This window comes from Prionailurus viverrinus, chromosome B1, assembly GCF_022837055.1.
Source record: "Prionailurus viverrinus isolate Anna chromosome B1, UM_Priviv_1.0, whole genome shotgun sequence".
NCBI classification, from domain to species: Eukaryota; Metazoa; Chordata; class Mammalia; order Carnivora; family Felidae; genus Prionailurus; species Prionailurus viverrinus.
In genome coordinates this window covers 22,903,474-22,927,083 of record NC_062564.1, presented here as the reverse complement: position 1 = coordinate 22,927,083, position 23,610 = coordinate 22,903,474, and the positions used below count along the sequence as shown (strand labels likewise).

At 35.3% G+C, this 23,610-nt stretch overlaps 1 protein-coding gene across 5 annotated transcripts in view; it reads left to right on the top strand.

Annotated features, from left to right (window-relative positions):
• TUSC3 (tumor suppressor candidate 3) overlaps positions 1 to 23,610 on the top strand; it is a 262,371-nt gene that overhangs the window by 165,586 nt on the left and 73,175 nt on the right. For 4 of the 5 annotated variants that reach the window (XM_047855564.1, XM_047855561.1, XM_047855560.1 and 1 more), the window contains exon 6: positions 6,518 to 6,607. The exons of the other annotated variant lie outside the window; for it this stretch is intronic. In XM_047855564.1, coding sequence (XP_047711520.1) covers positions 6,518 to 6,607 — 90 coding nt within the window. The remainder of the gene's footprint in view (positions 1 to 6,517; positions 6,608 to 23,610) is intronic. 5 annotated transcript variants of the gene reach the window in all.

Genomic DNA, 23,610 nt, shown 5'->3' with positions numbered 1-23,610 from the left:
CAAATCAACAGGCAAAACAGATACAGACTGGCAGATACAGGAAACAAACCAGTTCCCAGAGGGAGATGCTGGGTGACATGCATACTAAATCAGGGGGATTAAGAGGTCAAAACATCCAGTTATTGAGTTAGTCGTGAGGATGTAGTGGACAGCATGGGGAATACAGTAAGCAAAATTGTAATGACTTTGTATCTTGACCGATGTTAACTAGATTTTGTTAGGATCACTTCGTAATGTATACAAATATTGTATTACTCTGATGTACACTTGAAATTAATAAGAATTGTATGTCAATTATACTTTTTAAAAATGAGGCCTAGTAGAATTCATTTGGCTTCTGCAGCCGCTTTTATACTGGAGCCAATTGCTGATTTGGGCAAGAATTGAAAATCCAGTCCAGGTCCCAGCGAATGGGTACTGTAGAGAAACGGAAAAATAAGCACATCTTTTGGTACAAATTTCATTATTCTCAAGCACACTCCGGTTGTTTGCTGATGGAGAGTGGCTGAAAGCCCTGAGCATCAAGTCTCAAAAGCAGAGTATTTTTCAGTCTTGTGTTTAAAACGGATGTGGGAGCCACCTGTCTTTGAAAATCCTGTCTGAGTTCAGTCAAGAGAGATGGCACTTTATCAGGGCCATTACCCGTGACTCAGTCATTACATTCATTCCCTGATTGGATTAAGGCGATTACACTTTACTAATAAATTTGACAATATTAAAACAGAAATTAGACCATTTTATCCATTCATCAGTTGATGGACACTTGGGCTGTTTCCATTAATTGACTATTGTAGATAATGCTACTATAAACATTGGGGTGCATATATCCCTTTGAATTAGTATTTTTGTATTCTTTGGGTGAATACCTAGTAGTGCAATTGCTGGATTGTAGGGTAGTTCTCTTTTAAATTGGAGGAACCTCTATACTGCCATACTGTTTTCCAGAGTGGCTGCACCAGTTTACATTCCCAGCAACAGTGCACAAGGTTCCCCTTTCTCCACATCTTTGCTGATACCTATTGTTTCTGATGATGTTGATTTTAGCCATTCTGACAGGTGTGAGGTGATACTCGTAGTTTTGATTTGTATTTCCCTGATGATCAGTGATGCTGGACATCTTTTCTTATGTCTGTTGGCCATCTGTATGTCTTCTTGAGAAAAATGTCTATTCAAGTCCTCTGCCCATGTTTTAATTATTCATTTGGGGGGTGTTGCATTTGATAAGTTCCTTATATATTTTGGATTCCAACCCTTTATCAGATGTGTCATTTGCAAATATCTTCTCCAGTTCCATAGTTGCCTTTACTTTAGGTTTGTTGATTGTTTCCTTCGCTGTGCAAAAGCTTATTATTTTGATGAAGTCCCAATAGTTTATTTTTGCTTTTGTTTCCCTTACCTCAGAAGTATCTAGCAAGAAGTTACTGTGGCCGCTGTCAAAGAGGTTGCTGCCTATGTTCGCCACTGGAATTTTGATGGTTTCCTGTCTCACATTTAGGTCTTCAATCCATTTTGAATTTATTTTTGTGTATGTTGTAAGAAAGTGGTCCACTTTGAATCTTTGGTATGTTGCTGTCCAGCTTTTCCGACATCATTTGTTGAATATTTTTTCCTGCTTTGTTAAAGATTAATTGACCATACAGTTGTGGGTTCATTTCTGGGTTTTCTATTTTGTTCTGTTGATCAGTACCATACTGTTTTGATCACTACAGCTTTGCACTATAAATTGAAGTCTGGAATTGTGGTGCCCCCAGCTTTACTTTTCTTTTTCAAGTTGCTTTGGCTATCTGGGGTATTTTGTGATTCCATACACATTTAGGATTGTTTGTTTTAACTCTGTGAAAAGTGCTGGTGGTATTTTGATAGGGATTGCGTTAAATGTGTAGATTGCTGTGGATAATAGAGATAATATAGACACTTTAACGATATCTGTTCTTCCAATCCAATCCATGAGCATGAAATGTCTGTTTCTTTATTTCATCTTTGATGTCTTTTAAGAGTGTTTCATAGTTTTCAGAGGCTACAGGTCTTTCACCTCTTTGATTAGATTTATTCCTAGTTATCTTCTATCTTATTTGGTGCAGTTGTAAATGTCTTTCTGCTGCTTCATTATTGGTGTATAGAAATGTGCCAGGTTTCTGTATGTTGATTTTGTATTCTGCAAATTTGTGTATCAGTTCTAGCGATTTTTTTTTTGGTTGAATCTTTTGGGTTTTCTACGTACAGTATCATGTCATCTGCAAATAATGAATGTTTGACCTCTTCTTTGCCAGTTTGGGTGCCTTTTATTTATTTTTGTTGTCTAATTGTTGTAGGTAGGAATTCCAGTACTATGTTAAATAACAGTGGCGAGAGTGGACATCCCTGTTGTGTTCCTGACCTTAGAGGAAAAGCTCTCAGTTTCTCCTCATTGAAAATTAATATTAGCTGCAGGTTTTTCACATATGGACTCTATTATGTTGAGGCATGTTCTTGCTAAACCTACTTTGTTGAGAGTTTTTATTATGAATCGATTTGTACTTTGTCAAATGCTTTTTGTGTATCTAAATGATCATATGGTTCTTATTTCTTTTATTAATGTTGATTGATTTGAGAATAAATGAGCTTTTAAGTATTGCTGGATTCTCTTGGCTATCATTTATTAAAAATTGATGTGTTTCTGTTCATCAGAGTTATTGGTCTGTAGTTCCCTTTTTTATTGTAGTCTTTGTCTGCTTTTGGTATCAGGGTAACGTTAGGCTCATAGAATGACTTTGAAAGGTATCCTTTCTTTTCTATTTTTTTGGAATAGTTTGAGAAGAATGATATTAATTCTTCTTTAAATGTATGATGGAATTCACCTGAGAAGCCATCTGGTCCCGGTCATTAGTTTGTTGGGAATTTTTTGATTACTGATTCAGTTTCTTTGCAAGTTATTGATCTGTTCCAATTTTCTCTTTATTCCTGTTTGTTTTGGTCATTTATGTTTCTAGGAACTTATCCATTTCTTCCATGTTGTCCAATTTGTTGGCATATAGTTTTTCATAATACTCTTACATGGTGTTGGTTGTTATTTCTCCTCTCTCATTTATGATTTTATTTATTTGGTTCCTTTCTCTCTTTGGTAAGTCTGGCTGGAGGTTTACCAGTTTTATTGATTTTTTTTTTTTTTTTCCAAAGAACCAACTCCTGGTTTCATTGACCTGTTCTATTGTTTTTTTGTTTTGTTTGTTTTTAGTTTCTAGATAATTATTTCTGCTCTGATCTTTATTATTTCCTTCCTTTCGCTGGCTTTAGGCTTCTTTTATTATATTTTTTTCCTAACTCCTGTAGGTATAAGGTTAGGTTCTTTGAGATTTTTCTTGCTTCTTAGGGTAGGCCTGTATTGCTATATATTTGCCTCTTAAGGGCCACTTTGTTATATCTCAAAGGTTTTGGACTTTTGTGGGTTCCCCCCCCCTTTCATTTGTTTCCTTGTATTTTTAAAAAAATTTCTTCTCTGATTTCCTAGTTGACCATTCATTGTTTAGTAGCCTGTTTTTTAACTTCTATATATTTGTGGTCTTTTCAGATATTTTCTTTTGGTTAACTTCTGATTTCATAGCGTTGTGGTCAGAAAAGTTGCATGGTATGATTTCAGGTTTTTGTATTTATGGAAGCCTGATTTGTGACCTAATCTGTGATCTACTCTGGTGAATGTCCCATTTGTACTTGAATGTGTATTCTGCTGTTTTAGGATGGAATGTTATGAATATATCTGTTATGTCCATCTAGTCCAGTGTGTCATTCAAAGCCATTGGTTCCTTGTGTATTTTCTGTTTAGATGATGTATTAATTTAAATGGTGTGTTAAACTCCCCTACTTTTATTGCCTTACTATCAATTACTTCCTTTTATGTTTGTTACTGTTTTATATATATGGGTGCTCCCATGCTGAACACGTAAGTATTTACAATTATTATATCTTCTTGTTGGATTGTCCCCTTTATTGTGATATAGTGCCCTTTGTCTCTTAGTACAGTCTTTGTTTCAAAGTATAGCTTATCTGATAAAAGTATTGCTACTCTAGTTTTATTTTGACCTCCATTTGTGTGATAAATGTTTCTCCATACCCTCACTTTCAGTCTGTAGGTGTCTTTAGGTCTAAAATGATTCTCTTGTAGGTAGCATATAGATGGATCTATATGTGTATCTATAGTGTTTTTTTTTTAACCCATAGTGACACCTTATATGTTTTGATTGGAGTGTTTAGTCCATTTACATTCAAAGTAATGATAAGTGTTTATTGCCATCTTAATACTTGTCTTGTTGTTTCTGGAGATTTCTGTGACCCTCTCTTGTTTCTGTCACTTTTGGTCTTTCCTTTCCACTCTGAGTCCCCTTTAATATTACTTGCAGGGCTGATTTAGTGATCATGAACTCCTTTAGTTTTTGTCTGTGAAACTCTTTATCTCTCCTAAACTTAATGACAGCCTTGCTGAATAGAGTATACTTGGCCGTAGATTTTTCCCACTCAGCACTTTGAGTATATATACCATGCCACTTCCTTCTGGCATGCCAAATTTCTGTTGAGAAATCTTCAGCAGTCTTACCTTGTAAGTTAAGGACTTCTTTTGTCTTGTTTGTTTTAAGACTTTTTCTATACCAGTATATTTTGCAAATTTAATTACAATATGTCTTGGTATTGGCCTCCATTTATTGAGTTTGATTGGAGTTCTCTGTGCCTCCTGAATCTGGATGTCTGTTTCATTCTCCAGATTAGGGAAGTTTTCTGCTATTATTTCTTGAAATAAATTTTCTGGCCCCCTTTCTCTCTCTTCTTCTGGGACTCCTATAATATGAATGTTATTACATTTGATGGAGTCACTGAGTTCCCTAAGTCTGTTCTCATGTTCCATAATTCTTCTTCTCTCTCTCTTTTGTTCACCCTTATTTTCCATCATTTTATCTTCTAGTTCACTAATTTGTTCCTCCACTTCTTTCAGCCTGCTGTTCATTGCATCAAGCCTGTTTCCAATCTTGGTCATCACATTTTTCATCTCTCAGGGATTCTTTTTTTAACTCTTTTATCTCTATGGTAAGGGTCTCCCTGATACCTTTTATTCTTTTCTTAAGCCCAGTGAGTTGCTTGAAATTCTCCATCAGGCACATTACTTATATCTGTTTTGCTTAGCTCTCTGGCTGTCGCCTTATCTTGTCCTTTCCTTTGGGATAAATTCCTCTGTCTTGGCACTTTGGTCTAAGTCTCTGCCTTCATCTGTGTATTAGAAAAGCCCGTTATGTTTTCTGCTGTTCACCATAATGGCCTTATGAAGAGGAGATCATGTAGCACTTTAAGGAGTGTCTCTGGTGTGTGGTGCGTGCACTCTGCTGTTGTATTGTGGCTGCTCTAGCCTTCAGGCTGGTCATCAGCAGGGGCTCTCCTCGCCTGCTGTGGGCAGTGGTTGGTCCTTGGCCTAGATGTGGCAAGTTTTAACTCTGGTGAAATGAGACCGGATGCCACCCTACCAGAACTGAAGCCCTGCAGAACTCTGTTTGGGGGACGTGGCGTGAGCAGGGATTTGTGCTGGTCTGGGGGAGGGGGCCCGCTCCGTTGGAACTGAGGCAAGCTTGACCGAGAAAGGCAGTCCCACCAGACGCAGGGGTTTGGGGTTTGGTGTAAGCAAGGTAAGCAGTCAGTATCAGAGCTGCGCTGCTTCCAGCAGGTGGTGTGTGTTTATGCTGAGTGGTGATGGAGGAAAATGGCTCCAGCCAGGTTGTTTGCCTGCCTTCTCTCCAGGAACGGGAGAACTCTATCTCAGCCAAGTCCTCTGACCTTTACAGCTCTAGGCTTTAGGTCTCACTGTTGCAAGAACTCAGGAAATTCAGTCCCTCTTGTTTCTAAGCTAATGACTTTGGAAAACCATTTGCCCTTTTCACGCTTGCTTACCCTCCCTCCCTCCCTTTCTTCCTCCATCTCTCTCTCTCTCTCTCTCTCTCTCTCACTCTTTCCTTCAGTATGACCTCTTCTCTCCCTTTAGTTGTGGAGTTCTGTCAGTCTTCAGGTCAATTTTTGGGGTATTCAGGATGCTCTGATAGTTAATCTAGTCATGTTCATGGGACGAGAAGAGCCTAGAGTCATCCTCCTCCACTGCCTTCTTCTCTGAGTTGAGGTCTGTATATTTAAATGGGTTAAAAACATTCTTCATCTTCACTATTTTATAATATATATAATTGCCTTCAACTATGAATCTAGGTGGTTAATAACCTATGCTTTGGACTGTCTTTGGTTAGGACATATCAGATTGCCACTATGCCAGATGCCTTATATATGTTATTGAATTTAATTATTAACATTTTTAGCATGATTTTTATGCCTATTTTATAGATAAATATGAGAAGCCAGAAAACAAATAACTTACCCAAAGTCCCACAGTTAGTAAGTGAAAATCATGCCAATGGGTGAACTGATACATGATTTTTTAAATTTAGTTTCATGACCATTATATTTTTAAAATTCAGTATTCTGATATTCTTTAACTCACATATACACTGTTTTTCAGTGTATAGTCTTTGCTATGACTTCTGGCCAGATGTGGAATCATATCCGTGGACCTCCGTATGCTCATAAGAACCCACACAATGGACAAGTGGTAAGTGTGTGTTCTAAGCATCCACATTTTGCACTTTAATCTTGTTTATATAGGAATCAGAAATTATGTTTACTATTTAGTGAGAAAGGATTTTATTTGTAAATTATAAGTTTGTTCTTTCTCTTCTAATACTACCTCTGCTATATACATACACATATATACAATATATTGTTTTTGGGATGAGGACTGCTTTGCTGTTTAAGAAAATTAATGTACTGGGCCACCTGGGTGGTTCAGTTAGTTAAGCATCCGACTCAGTTTCAGCTCAGGTCATGACCTAACGGTTTGGTGAGTTCAAGCCCCACATCAGGCTCTGTGCTGATGTTGCAGAGCCTGCTTGGGATTCTCTCTGCCCCTCTCCTACTCCTGCTCTCTCTCTCTCTCTCTCTCTCTCTCTCTCTCTCTCAAAGTGAATAAACTTAAAAAAGAAAAAAAAATTAATGTTCCTACCATATCGAATAGACATTCATAACCTACTTTTTCAACTTTACGTATTGCTCCGGTAATAATATGTAATGCCAGCAGAGGAAATAGGAACAGTTTGTAGTCACTGTCCTATCAGTGGTAAATTTAATTTAGTTCAGAAGAGAGTAATTAAAACATCATTATGAACTCTGGTAGTCCTTGTATTAGAATGCTAACAATTGTTTGCTACAAAATTAAAAGTGACATTAATGAAATCAGTAGCAAAGTTAACATTAGTAACTACTACTGAATTTACTTATTTTGTTGCTTTCCTTTTTTAGGGTATTGTTTTCAGGAGGATTATTTCGGTTTTTTTTTGTGGTTTTTTTTTTGGTGAATGGGATATATTGTAATAGATCAACTATCTTTGGGGCTTAGTATTTATTAGGTTGGTGATGATTAACTGTTTAAAAATGTAATTTTTTCTGTAACTTTTTCATTTGGAAAACATACAGATTCTGAGAAAATAATGTCCTGACAACCCTCATATACCCATGGCCAAACAGTTACTAGCTCATAACCAATCCTTGTTTCATCTAGTCCCCCGCTCCATTCTCTTTACTTGCTGTTGGATTCTTTTGAAAGAAGTGCTCAATGTCAGTTCATTTCATACAGAAATACTATAGTAAGCATCCCTAAAAGATAAGGCCTTTGAAAATCATAACCATGTTACTGCAATCACCTAGGATAATAAATTCTTAATTTCTAAAATTGTGGTTCTGAATAAAATTTTCATATGGCAATATAGTTATAAATTCTCTATAAGTATAGATTATAACATAACCTTATGAGATTTATTCTTCACTGCTCACAATACTTGAAATATGTTTAATATTAAAGCCAACAAGTTACTTATTTCTTCTTCCTACATTGTGACTTTCTTTAAATTTCTTTGTGTAACTCTATAATACAAGGATATAATTCACTTTATTCAATTGCCTGTTCCTTGACTGCCCAGTCAGGTTTTAAGGACTAGTTGCTAATTGCCAGATTAGATACTACATAATAATCAATTTGGCCTCATATTTTTGTGAACGTACTTAGATTTCTCCTAAAGATGGCAATGATACGGAGTCAGAGTTAGTTTCTTTGGATGCTCAGCTGCCATCGTCATTTAGACATGGGTTTTGCTATGTGTATGTTTTTGAAATCTGTCACTACTTAGAAGAATTGAATGTTTTTAATATTCAAATTGAATTATTTTAAAGAAAAATAATTGGAAATATTTTTCAAGCAAGTCTTTCTGACCATCCTGTTGGAAAGTGTAGTCCTTTCCTCTCTTTCTCCCCAGTGCCCACACTATCTCCCTTTTCTGTTTTATTTTTTCTTCATAGCACTTTATCATCTTCTAACATGCTGTGTTATCTACTTATTTTGTATTATTTTTGTGCGTGTCTGACTTTTGTCATGATACCAGTAAGATATAAGCACCTGACAGCATGACTTTCTATCGGTTTTTGTCAGTGATATTTTCGTATTACATAAAGAACGTCCTGACACAAAGATTTGCTCACTGTTATGTTCATGATACCTAAACATGTAAATTTAGGAAATCTTCTAAGTTTATCATTACTGTCTTTTAACATTCTTTTAAAAGAATATTCCTTAGGTTGAAAGCGTTAAGCATTGCTTTTTATATTGTTCGATTTGTTCAAGTATATGGAAAATTAATCAACATTCCTATGAAATGTGGTAACTTCTCTACTCTTCAGAGGTTTTAGCTAGGATCCCTATAATAAAATACAGAATTATAAGAGAAAATCACGTTTATTAACATGTATACTGCCTGCATACATAGGAGGTACTTGGAAAAATTTGTAAATACACAGAGATAACTTAATGTACATGCTCAAATACCATCGTTAGTTAAAGAGAGACAGAAATGTGTGGAGGGGAGGCCACTTTTGTGCAGGTGACCAAGAAAAGTAAGATGTATTACACAGATTTAAGTCACAGGTGCCTTCCTTCCATTCATAAGGGTCTAAAGTTGTCTTCAGAAATTTACCTTTGTCCTTCCTGGTAAGGGGGGAGGAGGGACACCTTTGTAGATGTATATGCTGCTTTTAGCCAGATTGGGGAGGGCAGAATGCTTTTGTTGTATCTGCTTGTTGGTTGCCTTCAGCTCAAAATAATCCTTATGATGGGGGAGTATGGGGCAAGCTGAGGGCAAAATATGGGCTGACACACTGCCTCATCCCCACGTGGAATATGTGTGATATTCCTAGGACACCCCTGGCTACCCAAGAACAAAAGAACGGGGTTTAAGTGCTTGGCCATGATAATGCGAGAGACTAAGGCAAATGAAAAACTAAATTCCCTTACTACCTGTAGCCCATTGAGAAGTCCTTGAAGCTGGCAGAGTGACCTCCCTCTAGGAGCTAGCTACCTCGATGATGACACTTTGTCAGTGGCAAAAGAGAACCTTAGTTTAACATTGTCCCAACCTGGAGGATCCTGTAAGTCTACTTCATTTTTCTCACTGCCCCAAGATATATGCTGGCAATCAGACTCCAGGCTTATGCTCCGCCTCCATATACATCTGAAGGGTCTCATGACTGAGGTTTTATTAAACGGTGATAAATGGTGTTTCCCTAGCAACAGCTAGCCCCTCAAGGTCCTGGAAACTTGGCGTCCAAAATTTCTTAGAGAATAACTCTATCCCTGACCTCCTCCCAACCAACCTGAGGGTGTATAATGAGTTACCCATCACAACCCTAAGGGTTGTGTACAACCAGGAAGAGTACAGCTCTTCCTGCCCATGAGTCGTTCCCCCATGCTTTAATAAAATTACCTTTTTGCACCAAAGACATCTTCCAGAATTCTTTCTTGGCCGTCGGCTCTGCACCACCCCACCATGCTCCCAAAACTTCATCATTGACACCAGTGGCATATTTTGAAGTGTCATATTCTGCTACCCTTCATTCTTACTGTAATCTCTATTAATATTTCAACTACTGCTTTTCTAATACATGTAGTTTACTGTAATTTATACGCAGTTAATACAAAACATGTAGTTCATTATTCCATGTAGTTTACTGGAATAAGCCTCTAAAATGTTTGTGCTAATAGCGGTGATGACGGTGGATATGACCTGTTGCTTACTCAGTGCATGTGAGGCACTACACCTCATAGCTGAATATTTAGGGCTACCAGATGAATATTCCTGAAACATAACTTGTTATAGGTATAATATTAGTATGTGTATGGAACTGAGTTACCAGTTCAAGAGCCTGTCCATTTCCTGACTCTTATAATTCTGCTTTTTTACCTTGATAACTCTGCTTTGCAAAAAAACTCATTATTAGCATATTTGCACTGTTGCTTGTTTCCTAAATATATGCTTTATTTTGCTGTTTCCATTCCTGGAGCGTTCTCTGTATCTATCAAATCTCACCTGATTTGCCATCCTGCTGAGATGTGTTAGTTCTTAATTACATTGGAAGTGCTCCCTACTTTCTTTATATATTTATTAACATGTAGTTAGTCCACTTATGTATCTATGCATTTTTAGTATAATAATTTTTTAATGATTCATATATCCTATTTTTTACTTTATTGTTTTATGTTTCAAGTTTTTATTGAAATTCCAGTTAATTAACATATAGTGTAATACTAGTTTCAGGACTAAAGTGATTCATCACTTACATATAATATCCAGTGTCCATGATAACAAGTACCCTCCTTAATGCCCGTCACCCATCTAGCCAATCCCCCACCTACCTCCCCTTCGGCAACGCTCAGTTTGTTTTCTGTAGTTAAGAGTCTATTTTGTGGTTTGCCTCCCTCTTCCCCCCACCCCATGTTCAACTGTTTTGTTTCTTAAATTCTGCATTTGAGTAAAATTATATATTTGTCTTTCTCTGACATATATCCCATTTTAGTCAAGCCCTTAGACATACAGAGTTTCTCCTAAGCTATTTTTTATCATTACAACTTGCATTTAGCTTGTTCTCAATAAATGTTTTATTAAATGATTATAAGGTTTCATACTGGGAAATTTTTGTTTCTTAAATTGGATTATCTTAATTCTCCTTTAATTTTTTTTCTCTCTAGTCAGAAGAATAATAGGATTAACATGTCACTGTTAATTCAACATAAACCAGTTACTGACCTTAATGTGACAGAAACATTTAAAGTTCAGATTAGAGACACATTTTCTTTATTTAGAAAATTATTTGTTTTTCAGGTAGAGATTGGTGTGGCTCTTAGGAAAAGGAACTCTGATGGCTCAGAGGAACACATTAAAAGAATTTTCTGTATTTTGAAAGGGAAAAACATTTCCTTCTTATGTACCTCTTTTAACATATTTATCGTTAACTTTCAGCAACTTAATAAAAATGATAGAAATGATGAAATTGAAACCATAGCCAAGGTATTTAAAAAAATGAATTCTGTTCCAAACTCTTCACCCCCTTTTATTTCACAAAAATATAAAGGTCTTAGAATTCTGGAGTTTCTTACTACAGAAACAATTGCATGAGAGATGTGGCTACAGTTGTAGGTTTATGTGAAATGCTAACTGCTTAGCAGTGTAGAAAGGGCCTATTATAGCATCGAGTAAAGGGGAAGCTGAATGTTGCCCATGAGTATGTAGCTTTTTTCTTGTTTTGCATTTTAACATATTCCAGCAAAATTTCTCTTCCTGCCTTTTTATATGCATAATGCCAACATACAGTGAAACAGGAAATTACGGTTAAGTTTTGTTTTAATGAATTGATTTACATAATAATGTGTTTTCATATTACTGAAACAAAATAGAAGATTAACTTGGCTTTACAAAATGAAATGGTTACTGGTACAGAACTTTAATGATTGCTCATTAGAATGATAATAGTAAATGTTTTTCTTTATAATAGATGTATTTAAATTTTAAGATATAACTTAAAAATTAGCACTATCCTTCTTTGGTAATTTCTTCATATTTTAACCTACATTTCTAAGGAGAAATTACCATGTAGCATTTGTGTTATTATAAAGAGTCTATTTACCTCTTTCAGTGGTATGGAATAAAATGACAAAGGGAACCTCCACTCACATTTTAAAGACTTACTTGTAGGTAACTATTATACACAAAGATCAGCTAATTGAGTTGTAATTTTTGTTCAGTTTTGCTAAGTTACAGAAATGTTGTATTTCAACTGTATCTTAGGTGGTCAGAAGAATTTGTGTTAAAATTATTCACAAAGGATTATTTCACTGTTATGTTAAAGTAAAGTAACTTTGTAAATACTTTAGGATTGTGCCGTGAAGATCTCTGTGATTTCCCAAAATAGTGGATTTTTTTTTCCTGCTTTTCTCTGAAGTTGTAAATTCTAAATGGAATTGTGGGTGATGATGAGATCTTTTGTGCCACATATTAATTACATAATGAGATTGACATTTCTCTGTATAAGTAAGTTTTAATAGAATTTGGCTTTATAACATCTAGTGTTACATTTTTTTAAGCATAAAAGCCACATTAGTTATTAAAAGGCTTATTTTTTTTTTCTCCTTCAGACTGACAGTTTTTACTTAGGGCACTGATTTATTAGATATACATCAGCATTATCACGTGGTATTTGAAATTTCAAGTTATATGTTAGGAAATCTACAGGAAATTCAAATGCATAAGAACAGTAAGACAGTGTTGAAAGAGAAGTACAAAGCCAACTCTAACTTTAGGTCACCAGATTTCAAAACTTACTTTAAAGCCGCATTAACTAAGATGGCATTTTATTCATCGAAGGATAAACAAATAGACCAATTTAACAGAATGAGTTTTCACAAACCTATGAACACATATATGGCTACAGTGACACCATAAAACTGTGTGGAAGCATAAACATATGAAAAAGATTTCAACCTTATTATTACTTTATTAAGTATGTGAAAGTTAAAACACAATAAGGTGCTGCACTACATTTACCATAATGATTAAAATCAATAGCACTGATACCATGCAGAGTTTCAGTCACTAGAACAGGAATTGGTTCAAGCAATTTAAAAGCTGACAGCATGTAGTAAAACTGATCAGACTCCTACCCATGATCCTGAAATTTCATTTCATAAATGTATATTCAGGAGAAATGCATGGAAATGATTGCCAAATGCAGTGTACAAAAATGTTAATAGCATCATTCTTAATAGTCCCAGAGTGGCAACAACCCAAATGTCTATCAACAGAATGATTAAATAAATCATAGTATAAACAGTGGAATATATGTAGCTGCTTTTTACTTAGAACAAAAAGAACTGATTTCAAAAATGAAATGTTAAGTGAAAGAAGCCTGGCACAAAAAAAGTGTATTTAACTTCACAACCAGGCAGAACTTATCTGTGTGTTAAATGTTAGAAAAGTAGTCCCTTTGAGCTGTGTGAGTTGTAGCTAGAATGGGACATGAGACAGCTTCTCGACATCTGTCTCTTCATTTAGGTGGTATATTCACAGGTGCTATCAGTTTGTGAAATTCATCTAATTGTAAACTTGTGAGACAGGAACTTTTCTGTGTGCATGCTATTATATTTCTATAAACATTCTTCTGTACTCTGCAAACTGTAAGTCGTTGACAGAAGAAATGAAGATAAACACAAACAAATGGAAAGATACACCGTGATCATGAGTAGAAAGAATTAACACTAAGAGGTCTGTACTACTCAAAGCAATCTGTAGCTTTAGTACAACCCCTATCAAAATACGAAGGGCATATTTCTCAGAAGTAGAACAAAGAAATCTAAAATTTGTATGGAACCACAAAAGAAAGCAATCTTAAGAAAGAAAAACAAAGCTGGAGGTGTCAGGCTCCCCGATTTCAAACTGTCATCAAAATACTGTAGTACGAGCACAAAAACACACAAATCAGTGGAGCTGATTAGAAAATCTGAAAATAAGCCCATGTGTATATGGTCAGTTCATCTTTGACAAAGGAGGCAAGAACATACAATGGTGAAAAAGATGGTCTCTTCATGGTGTTGGGAAAACCAGACAGCTGCACAAGGATGAAATGGGACCACTTTCTTACACCATACAAAAAATAAACTCAAAAGGAATTGAAGACTTCAATATAAGTCTGGAAAATAAAATTCTTAAAAGGTAACATAGTACTGGACATTGGTCTGAGCAATATTTTTTTAGATCTGTTTCTTTAGAGAAGAGCAAAAAAGACAAAAATCAACAAACGGGACTACATCAAGCAAAAAGCTTTTACACAGCAAAGGAAATCATCAACAAATGAAATTGCAACTACTGGATGGGAGAAGATACTTACAAATGATATATTTGATAAGGGATTAATATCCCAAATACATAGAAAACTCACACAGCTCAGTATCACAAAAAATATACCATTTAAAAAATGGGCATAGGACCTGAACAGACACAGTTCTCCAAAGAAGACATACAGATGACCAACAGGTACATGAAAAGATGCTCAGAGCCACTAATCATGAGGGAAATGCACATCAAAACCACAAAGAGATATCATCCCAGACACGTGAGAATGGATGGTATCACAAAGACAGAAAATAACCAGTGTTAGCAGGAGGAAAGGTAACCCTGACGCACAGTTGATGGGAACACAAAATGGTGACACTAGTGTGGAAAATCATAGGGATGTTTCTCAACTACAAAATAGAACTCTGTGATCCAGCAATTGCACTTCCGGGTATTTACCCAAAGAAAACGAAGACACTAATTTGAAATGACATATGCACCCCTATACTTCTTGCAGGATTATTTACAACAGCCAAGATATAGACACAGTCTAAGTGTTCCCTGTTAGGTGAATGGATAAAATTGTGGTATGTACACACATACACAGTGGAATTTTAGCTATAAAAAGAATGAATTCTTGTCGTTTGGCAACATGGAGGAACCTTGAGGATATTATGCTAAGTGAAGTATGTCAGAGCAAGACAAAAGGCAAATACCATATAATTTCACTTCTATGTGGAATCTAAAAAACAAATGAACAAACAAAGCGGAAACAGAGGGGATGGTTGCCAGAGGGGAGAAGGGAGAGGTTGGGAGATGGGTGGAATAGGGGAAGAGCATTAAAAGGTACCGACTTCTGATTATAAAATTAGGGTAATGCAATGTATCACATAGGAAATACAGTTAATATTTTAACAATTTTTTATGTGACAGATTGTAGCTAGTTATTATCGTGTTCATTTCATCATGTTAATAAGTAGGGGATCACTATGTTACACACTGGAAGGTAATATAATATTATCATTCAGTGGCGCTTAAATAATGAAAAATGTTTTAAATACATGCTTAAAACAATACATGCTTTGAATGCTAATAATTCTGAGTTCAACTCTACCACATATTTTTTGTAGATGAGTTTGTCTAATAGTAAAACTTACCTAATAGGCTGCTCTAGAATCTTTTCCTCATCACATGTTTGGTAAACACTGCATCTAATATTATTCATGTAGAGGTTTATGGTACATATTCATGGATTAAAAAAAACTTATTTAATTTTGTTTAACCTGGTGCCTTTCAACTTAATTTTACCTCCATCTTAATGTAGCTACTAGACACACTCCGGGAAATGCTAGGGTATAACATGGCAAGTGCTTTGGTGTGCGGTAGCTAATAGATGTTCAGTAACGATACTATGAGGTCAGAGAGAGCAGGTCTTTTACAAGTGAGGAAAAGTAACATTTCAAGAGAGAGCAATAGAGCCAGAATTAGAATGGTGGGTCTTGTAACATGATAAAGAGTCATTCATGGACTAAATTGATGATAATTAGACTCAATTATTTTTAAATATATATGTCTAAGTTGTTAGTAACAGTGGTTAATGTTTGAATCTTGCTGATAAAATCCATTTTAAAATTTTGCCTGAAATGCTAAGAAATCTGAGTCCCTGAACAATCTGAATCAGGGATGATGCCTCCTATTTTCTGCATAAAGATTGCTTAATTAAATATGGGGTGAAGGTCATGAGACCTCTGTATTCTTGGAAAACATGATCCTTTTAAATATGACCAGGGCCTAATAAGGCCCTAGAGACTTAAAGATACGTGAGGCTAGGTGTAGTCCAAAAAAGTTATCATTTACTTCCACGTTGTTTTTCTTTACTATCTGATTCTTCTAATTATTTTTTGAAATAGGATACTTTGCCTTTTTGTATTTCAGCTTTTGCTTTTAAAATTTACTCTTTGATCATAAAATAAGTGCTTGTTTTGGAGATTTAGAAAATTACAAAATATATGTATCAGAAAATGGTACCACCTTATAGTTTCTTATCAAGGGGAAAGAATATATTATGTAGTTAAGCAAAGTGCTATCTATAGGTAGTAGATTAAAGAGAATGTTCTTGTGTTAAACTGCAAAGGCATGACAAATACGAAATGCAGAACATTAAAAACCAGGCTAGCCATTCAAAATATGAGCAGAGAGCTTAAAAAGGCACTGAGAATTGAATGGCTTTTTCTTGCATCAAGTAAACACCTCCTGCATACACACAGTTGAACAAAGGGAATGAGTCTGTATCTATTCCCAAGATGAGACTATAAAAAGACGATAGTGCAACAGAAGAGAGAGATTCAGGGTTAAGAGGATACACCTGATGTATCACCTTACATGATGATGTATCATGTATCATGTATCACGTACATGTATCATGATCGCCTGATACACCTTATCCTTCCTTCTGGTTATGACACTGGTAGAGATTCAGCAGAATGCAAAACTTGAAACAGAATTACAAAGCAAAGCAAATGATCCCTAATGCCAAAGTTCTGGAGAACTTCCGTTAACATCCAGTATCATTTGAAGTGGACATTGGTGCACAGTTTCTTTGTGTTTAAGAACTTCATCAAAGTTCACTGTATGTTTTCATTAATATGCTTTGATGTATTTTACTTATCCCCCAGAAATAGTTTCACTTCACATGCCATATCTCTTTTATCTTACCAGAGTGTTTTGTGTGTTATTTCATCCTATTATGGCTCTGTTGGGCTATTCATGGGGAATACAAGTTGTCGACAGATGCACATGAAGAGCCATGGTTCTTTATGTATAACACTAATGTTTCAGAAGCATAAGCTTCACACCTAGTATTATTTCTCCGATACTTGATATATTTGGAACCATGTAACACTAGATGAGTGTTAACAGAACTTTTCCTGATTTGTAAACTTTCAAGATAGGTATAAATGATTTTGGTTCCAATGCTACATTAAACTTGACTGCCCTTATATATTCATTCATTCGCTCCTTCCCTTCCTCTTTCTGTCTTTCTGTATTTCAAGTTACTTAACATACAGTGCAATATTGCTTTCGGGAGTAGAATTCATGATTCACCACTTACATACAAAACCCAGGGCTCTTGACCAACAAGTGCCCTCCTCAGTACCCATCACCCATCTCACCCATCTCCCACCCACCTCCCTCCATCAACCCTCAGTTTCTTCTCTACCATTAAGGGCCTCTGGTGGTTTGTTCCCCTCTCTTCTCTTTCCCCCTACCCCTTCCTATATGTTTATCTGCTGTTTCTTAAATTTCACATATGAGTGAAATCATATGGTATTTGTCTTTCACTGATTGATTTATTTCGCTTAGCATAATGCGTTCTAGCTCCATCCACGTCATTGCAAATGGCAAGATTTCATTCTTTCTGATGGCTGAGCAATATTCCATTGTACACACACACACACACACACACACACACACCCCACCTCTCCTTTATCCATTCATCAGTCGATGGACATTTGGACTCTCTCCACAGTTTGGCTGTTGAGGTGCATGTACCCCTTCAATTCTGTATTTTTGTACCTTTTGAGTAAATGCCTAATAGTGCAATTACTGGATCGTAGGATAGTTTTATTTTTAATTTTTTGAAGAACCTCCATACTGGTCTCCAGACCTGTTGCACCAGTGTGCATTCCCACCAACAGTGCAAGAGGGTTCCCCTTTCTCTGCATCCTCCCCAACACCTGTTGCTTCTCATGGTGTTAATTTTAGCCATTCTGACAGGTGTGAGGTGGTATCTCAGTGTGGTTTTGATTTGTATTTGCCTGATGATGAATGATGTTGAGCATCTTTTCCTGTGTCTGTTAGCCATCTGGCTGTCTTCTTTGGAAAAGTGTCTATTCAAGTCTTCTGCCCATTTCTTAACTGGGTTTTTGGTTTTTGGGGAAGAGTGTTGAGTCTGATAAGTTCTTTATAGATTTTGGATAGTACCCCTTTAGCAGGTATGTTGTTTGTGTATTTTAATAAACCCGTTAGTTGTTTAATATATACTGAAGACATCCATGCTTTCAAAACTTAATATATTAACCAATAAGCAAAATGGAGAAAAATAATTTTTTTCTACTTATAAAAACTTAAAATATAAACAATACAAGAATATCATGAAGGCATACCACATTCCAAAGTATAAAAAACAATGTGTATGTAAAATGAGGGAAAGGTACAGGGAAAATCACCTAAATATCAAAATGCACTGTCAGATACTGCAATCACCTGACAAGAGATAGTATTTTGAGATACAATAGTTCCAAACAATTTAGGTGCCATAGAGATTACGATAATAATAATTCAGATGTTTCTTCTTCATATGTGAGGCTTGAGATACTTTGTGTGAATCGAAAAGCTGTAGGACTCCTTAAGAACAGCAGAAATTGATAGAGAGTACTTAATATGTGTGCAATCTTACATACTTTTTATACTATTAATATTTTTTTAAAAAGGCTGTCCCATTTTTGGTCCCTTAGAAGTTTGAGTGGATGAGAATAAATTGTGGGTACTAGTTTGCATATTCAATTAACTTGAACCTAAGCAGATCTGTACTTTGGTGAAAGAGTACAGTGGTATGATACAGTATCCTTTAACTAGAAAGGATTCCTGAAGACTCATTGTTTACATTTTGAACCTGAAACTGTAACTTAAAGATTGAATAAGTAAATAAGTTGCCAAAAAAATTCCAGATATACAGTGAGTGGCAACTTACTTCACAGTGTTCCCTTTTGTTGTTCGTCGAAAAAAAATGACAATTTTCGGAAAATGCAATTGTCGAAAAAAAAAATAGTGAAAAGAAACTAATGTTACCTAACTTTCAGGGCTTTTGACAGATTCTTGTGAGATGTGATGTCGGACACAATAATTTTATTCCTTGGCAGAAATAAAATGTTGCTTTTCACAGTAATTGCTTCCTTGGGAGAGAATGAAGGCATTTTTGCATTATTAACACAGCAGCTCTGCTACTACATCTGTTATAAAATTCATTTCAGGAATGAAGCTTAATTTTTTTTAAAAAAAAGTTACACTCATGGATAAAATAAGAGCATACACTATAGTAGAGGCAAACAATAATTTAAAATTGTTTTAAAGCATTTTATGGTATATATTAACTCTCTGTTTTATTACCCAGTTTGGGGTAAGTTCAAATTAAATACACTTGGAACAAGTCCAGAATCTTTCAAGTGGGTTAAATTGTAGTGCATGAAAGGAATAAGCAGCCACCTGTATAGGTAGCCTATTAAGCAGACTACACATATACAGTTATACAGCAAGAAATAATTTCATAATCATCTCTATACTATTTTAGTCAGTGTTCTCCTAGTTAGTAAAATAAACAAATAAATAACTAGGTAGATAAAGCACTTACTTTTTGAAGATTAACTTGAAAATAAGCAAAAAACAAACCAAAGCAAAAACTTTGACATTTTCTAAACATCTCGGAAATACAGGCAGCATTAGTTACCTAAATACAGAAAAAAATGCACATAAATCCATGAGGCTTGGTCATTTTGTGTGCATATTTTTTGGCTTGTTCATTCATTCACGTACATACAGTCTTAAAGAGGATTATAAAGGTGAGTAACATTTCAGTCTGTACTCAAGATACTTTAATTTTATTAGTGGACATGGTTGTTCAAAAATATAAAGTTGAAAGGAATAAACAAGACAAATACCTGTCATGGCCATTCTGAATAGAAGAATTTTATAGGTGTCCAAGGACATAAAGAAGCAGCTTTATCAAAAAGTGACAGTTGAACTAGGAAAGAGAAAGGGTTTTAGAAATATGGAGAAAGTAAGAACATCATTCCAAAATAAATTATGTGTTCGTTATAAACCAGAATTAACAGAAAAAATATATGACTCATTTTTCTACCTACATGCTATTCTTACATGCTTTAGGCTATTTTAATTTTTAGCTAAAGTGACACCACAAGTTTAATAACATTTAGGGAGAAGGAGGAAGCAGGTGAGAGATCTATTGTTATTTTAAAATATTGAGCATGACTCATCCAAAATGATGGGAAATTTCACCAGTGCATATTATCGTTTCTTCCCTTTAGAGTTACTAATTATTCTGGAGTTTGAGAACTTATTTATAAACTAAAGCATAATATAACAACATGATCAAATGCTACTGTGACCTTTTTTTTTTAATATGAAAGTGACACAGTATATTTTAGTTCTTGATTTTGGTAAGTATTTATGACATATGTGACTGCTGGTACTTAAGACTTTACAAAAAAAATAAATAGATAAAGCTTCCTTAATATAAAAACATTAAAACATATTTTACTGAAGCTAATACTTAAATTTTATGAGTTTTTCTATAGCTCCTAATCCTTTTACCTAAAGGCAATATAATATACTAAAATCACTTTTGAATGTAAATTTCATCCAGGTTTATGAAAAGTTAATTGTATTTAAATCACTGATGAGCTTTTTAGAGAATCAAAATATAATGATGTTTAAAAATCATGCATTACACAGGAATTACTCTGTTATTGACCTTTACATGGTCTTATTTTTAATATGAAATTTATTGTCAAATTGGTTTCCATACAACACCCAGTGCTCATCCCAACAGGTGCCCTTCTCAATACCCGTCACCCTCCCACCCCCCATCAACCCTCAGTTTATTCTCAGTTTTTAAGAGTCTCTCATGGTCTTATTTTGAAGCTGTAAAGATAAAACTTTAAAATGCTTTTTTAAAACTAGAATGTGTATGTACATTATGAATTATGTTTAATATAACAGACTCAATTTTATTGGTAGGATGAGAATAATTTCCTTGGGTTTTGAAAACCACATTACTCTTTTCAATGCACTAAATAATTTTCTCAAATTGGAAAAATTTAAATACTATGAACCAGTTAGAAAGTAATATATCCTTTTCTCTGTGGAAGGGATCGTCTTCTGTTTTCTTTGTTTGTTTCTGATACTGCATTTATTCTGGATTCTCAGAATATTTAACTACGTTAGATTAATAAGTATAAGTGTGACATAAGAAAACACATTTTATAGTTCTTTTATCTTCTGTGTATGTGCTTTCAATGTTTTAATTACAAAGTGCAAATAAACCTTAGAGGGAAAACCATTGTTTTAAATAAATATTTTTGAGAGGGTGAATATACAGTTTGAGTTCCTTTTGGTAGAGAAAGATTTATTCCTCTTTTCAACTATTCATTTAATATCTATCATATGTGAAATGCTTTGATGAGAAGTAAGGATACAAATCCCAGGTTCCTACACAACTGCTAGGATTGTAAGTGGCAACAGTTTAAAGTAGGTGTAGGGATAGTTTGGGCTAGTTCCAGAAGTTGGTAATCAAGGTCAGTCAGAGTTTGGGATTAAGAGTGTATACTGTAATGATATGTGATGATGAATCAAGGTCGGTCAGAGTTTAGGATTAAGAGTGCAGATGTGATGCTGGAGGCATAGAACAGCAGCAACAGATGGTAGAAAGGCATTAAGTTTTACCCAAGTCCAACTGGACACAAACAATAAGAAGATTTAAGGCAAAGCTTGCAAGATGTAAGATGCAGGATCATACCAACAATGTGACCGTGGTACTGAGGCAAAATTATAAAACAATGCTAGGTTCTGTTACCATGCAGGGCAATAATAGGTAAGGCTTTACTAACTGAGACTTTAGGCAAACCTGTATATTACATTTCTCCACTTGTCTATGAGCTCCATGATATATTGGCACTACTAAGGTAAATAAAGTACCTAGCATTTAATGGGTTCCCTAGAAATATTTACTGGATGGAAAAATAAAAACATGAATAAGTGAAAGGGCAGAATCCCAATTCCAAACTCTATTGTAAGGTTTCTGTGTACCTTCAATATGTTGATTAAGCGTTTGGTTAAAAACTTTCATGGTATGTTGACATTGTCTCTGGTGGAGGTAGGAAGATTACCGTGAAACTACCCAACACCCTTGTAAATACTTTCATTCAAGATAATTATGTTTAGTTTAAATAAGTTTTAGACAATTTCTAACTTAGGACTAAAATGGGTCCTTCAAAAAGCTAACATATGCAAGCTCCCTGAGGCATAAAAGTGTATAGGAATTGGGGAAAATGTAAGACAACATGGCTGCCTGAGACACAGAAAAAGTACTTCCATTTTTTGGAAAAAAAAAACCTTCTTGTTAATGTGTGTATATATATTTTTTTAGAGAGAGAGTGAGCAGAGGAAGGGCAGAGAGGGAGGGAAACAGAATCTGCAGCATTTCTAGGCTCTGAGCTGTCAGCTAAAAGCCCAGTGTAGGGCTCAAACCCACGAATGGTGAGATCATGACCTGAGCTGAAGGTGGACCCTTAACTGACTGAGCCACCCAGGGGCCCCCAAAAAGTGCTTCATTGAGGATAAATTTTAGATGAAGCAGCATGCCACTTTTGCAATACAGTGCTTTTGCATGTACACAGAGGGCACAGCTCTTCGTTTCATTCACAACTGAACTGACTTCAATTGCAGCAAAATATTTTGGGTTTTATATGGTAAACCCATAGCAGTCCTCAGGCAGCAGCTAAAAGTGAGATCTTGGGAAATTAAGAAAAAAAACAAACAACACTTCATTCATATATGTTGGGAGTTATAATAAGTACTTATTTCACTGAATGCATTTTATTGAAGATGATTTTTTTTTTAACAGGGAATATGTTTCTGTCCCACGTAACCATACCGTTGTATAGTTTCCCTCTAGCTACACAGTAATAACTGCTTTTGTGATGGCTTTCATGCTGTTAAGTGAACCATTAGTACTTGGCTTGTGCTATTACATAGCATCTTAATAGTGACAAACAAACAAACTTGCAAATCAGCACAGCATCATACTGAGTGCACTATCAATTTTCTGTACACTGTGTATACGCTTAAATTTAAGTTCAATACAGTGAAACTCATTCTAGTAACATTTTTAGGTCTTGCAGATATGTTTTATTCTGTAATTAATATATGAAAATATGAACACTAACAAACATTACAAATGTTTAATGTTTAATTTTTAAATTTTGTTTATGTTTATTTATTTTGAGAGAGAGCAAGAACGAGCACGAGCGAGGGAGGGGCAAAGAGAGAAAGGGAGAGAGAATCCCAAGCAGGGTCCGTGCAGTCAGCACAGAGCCCAACGCGGGGCTTGATCTCAGGAACCGTGAGATCGTGACATGAGCCAAGATCAAGAGTTGGAGGCTTAACCAACTGAGCCACCCAAGCACTTGCAAATGTTTAATTTCAATAAATAAAAAAAAAAAGCTAATAGCTAAATGAAGACCCAACAACATACCCCACAGTCTTTAATTAA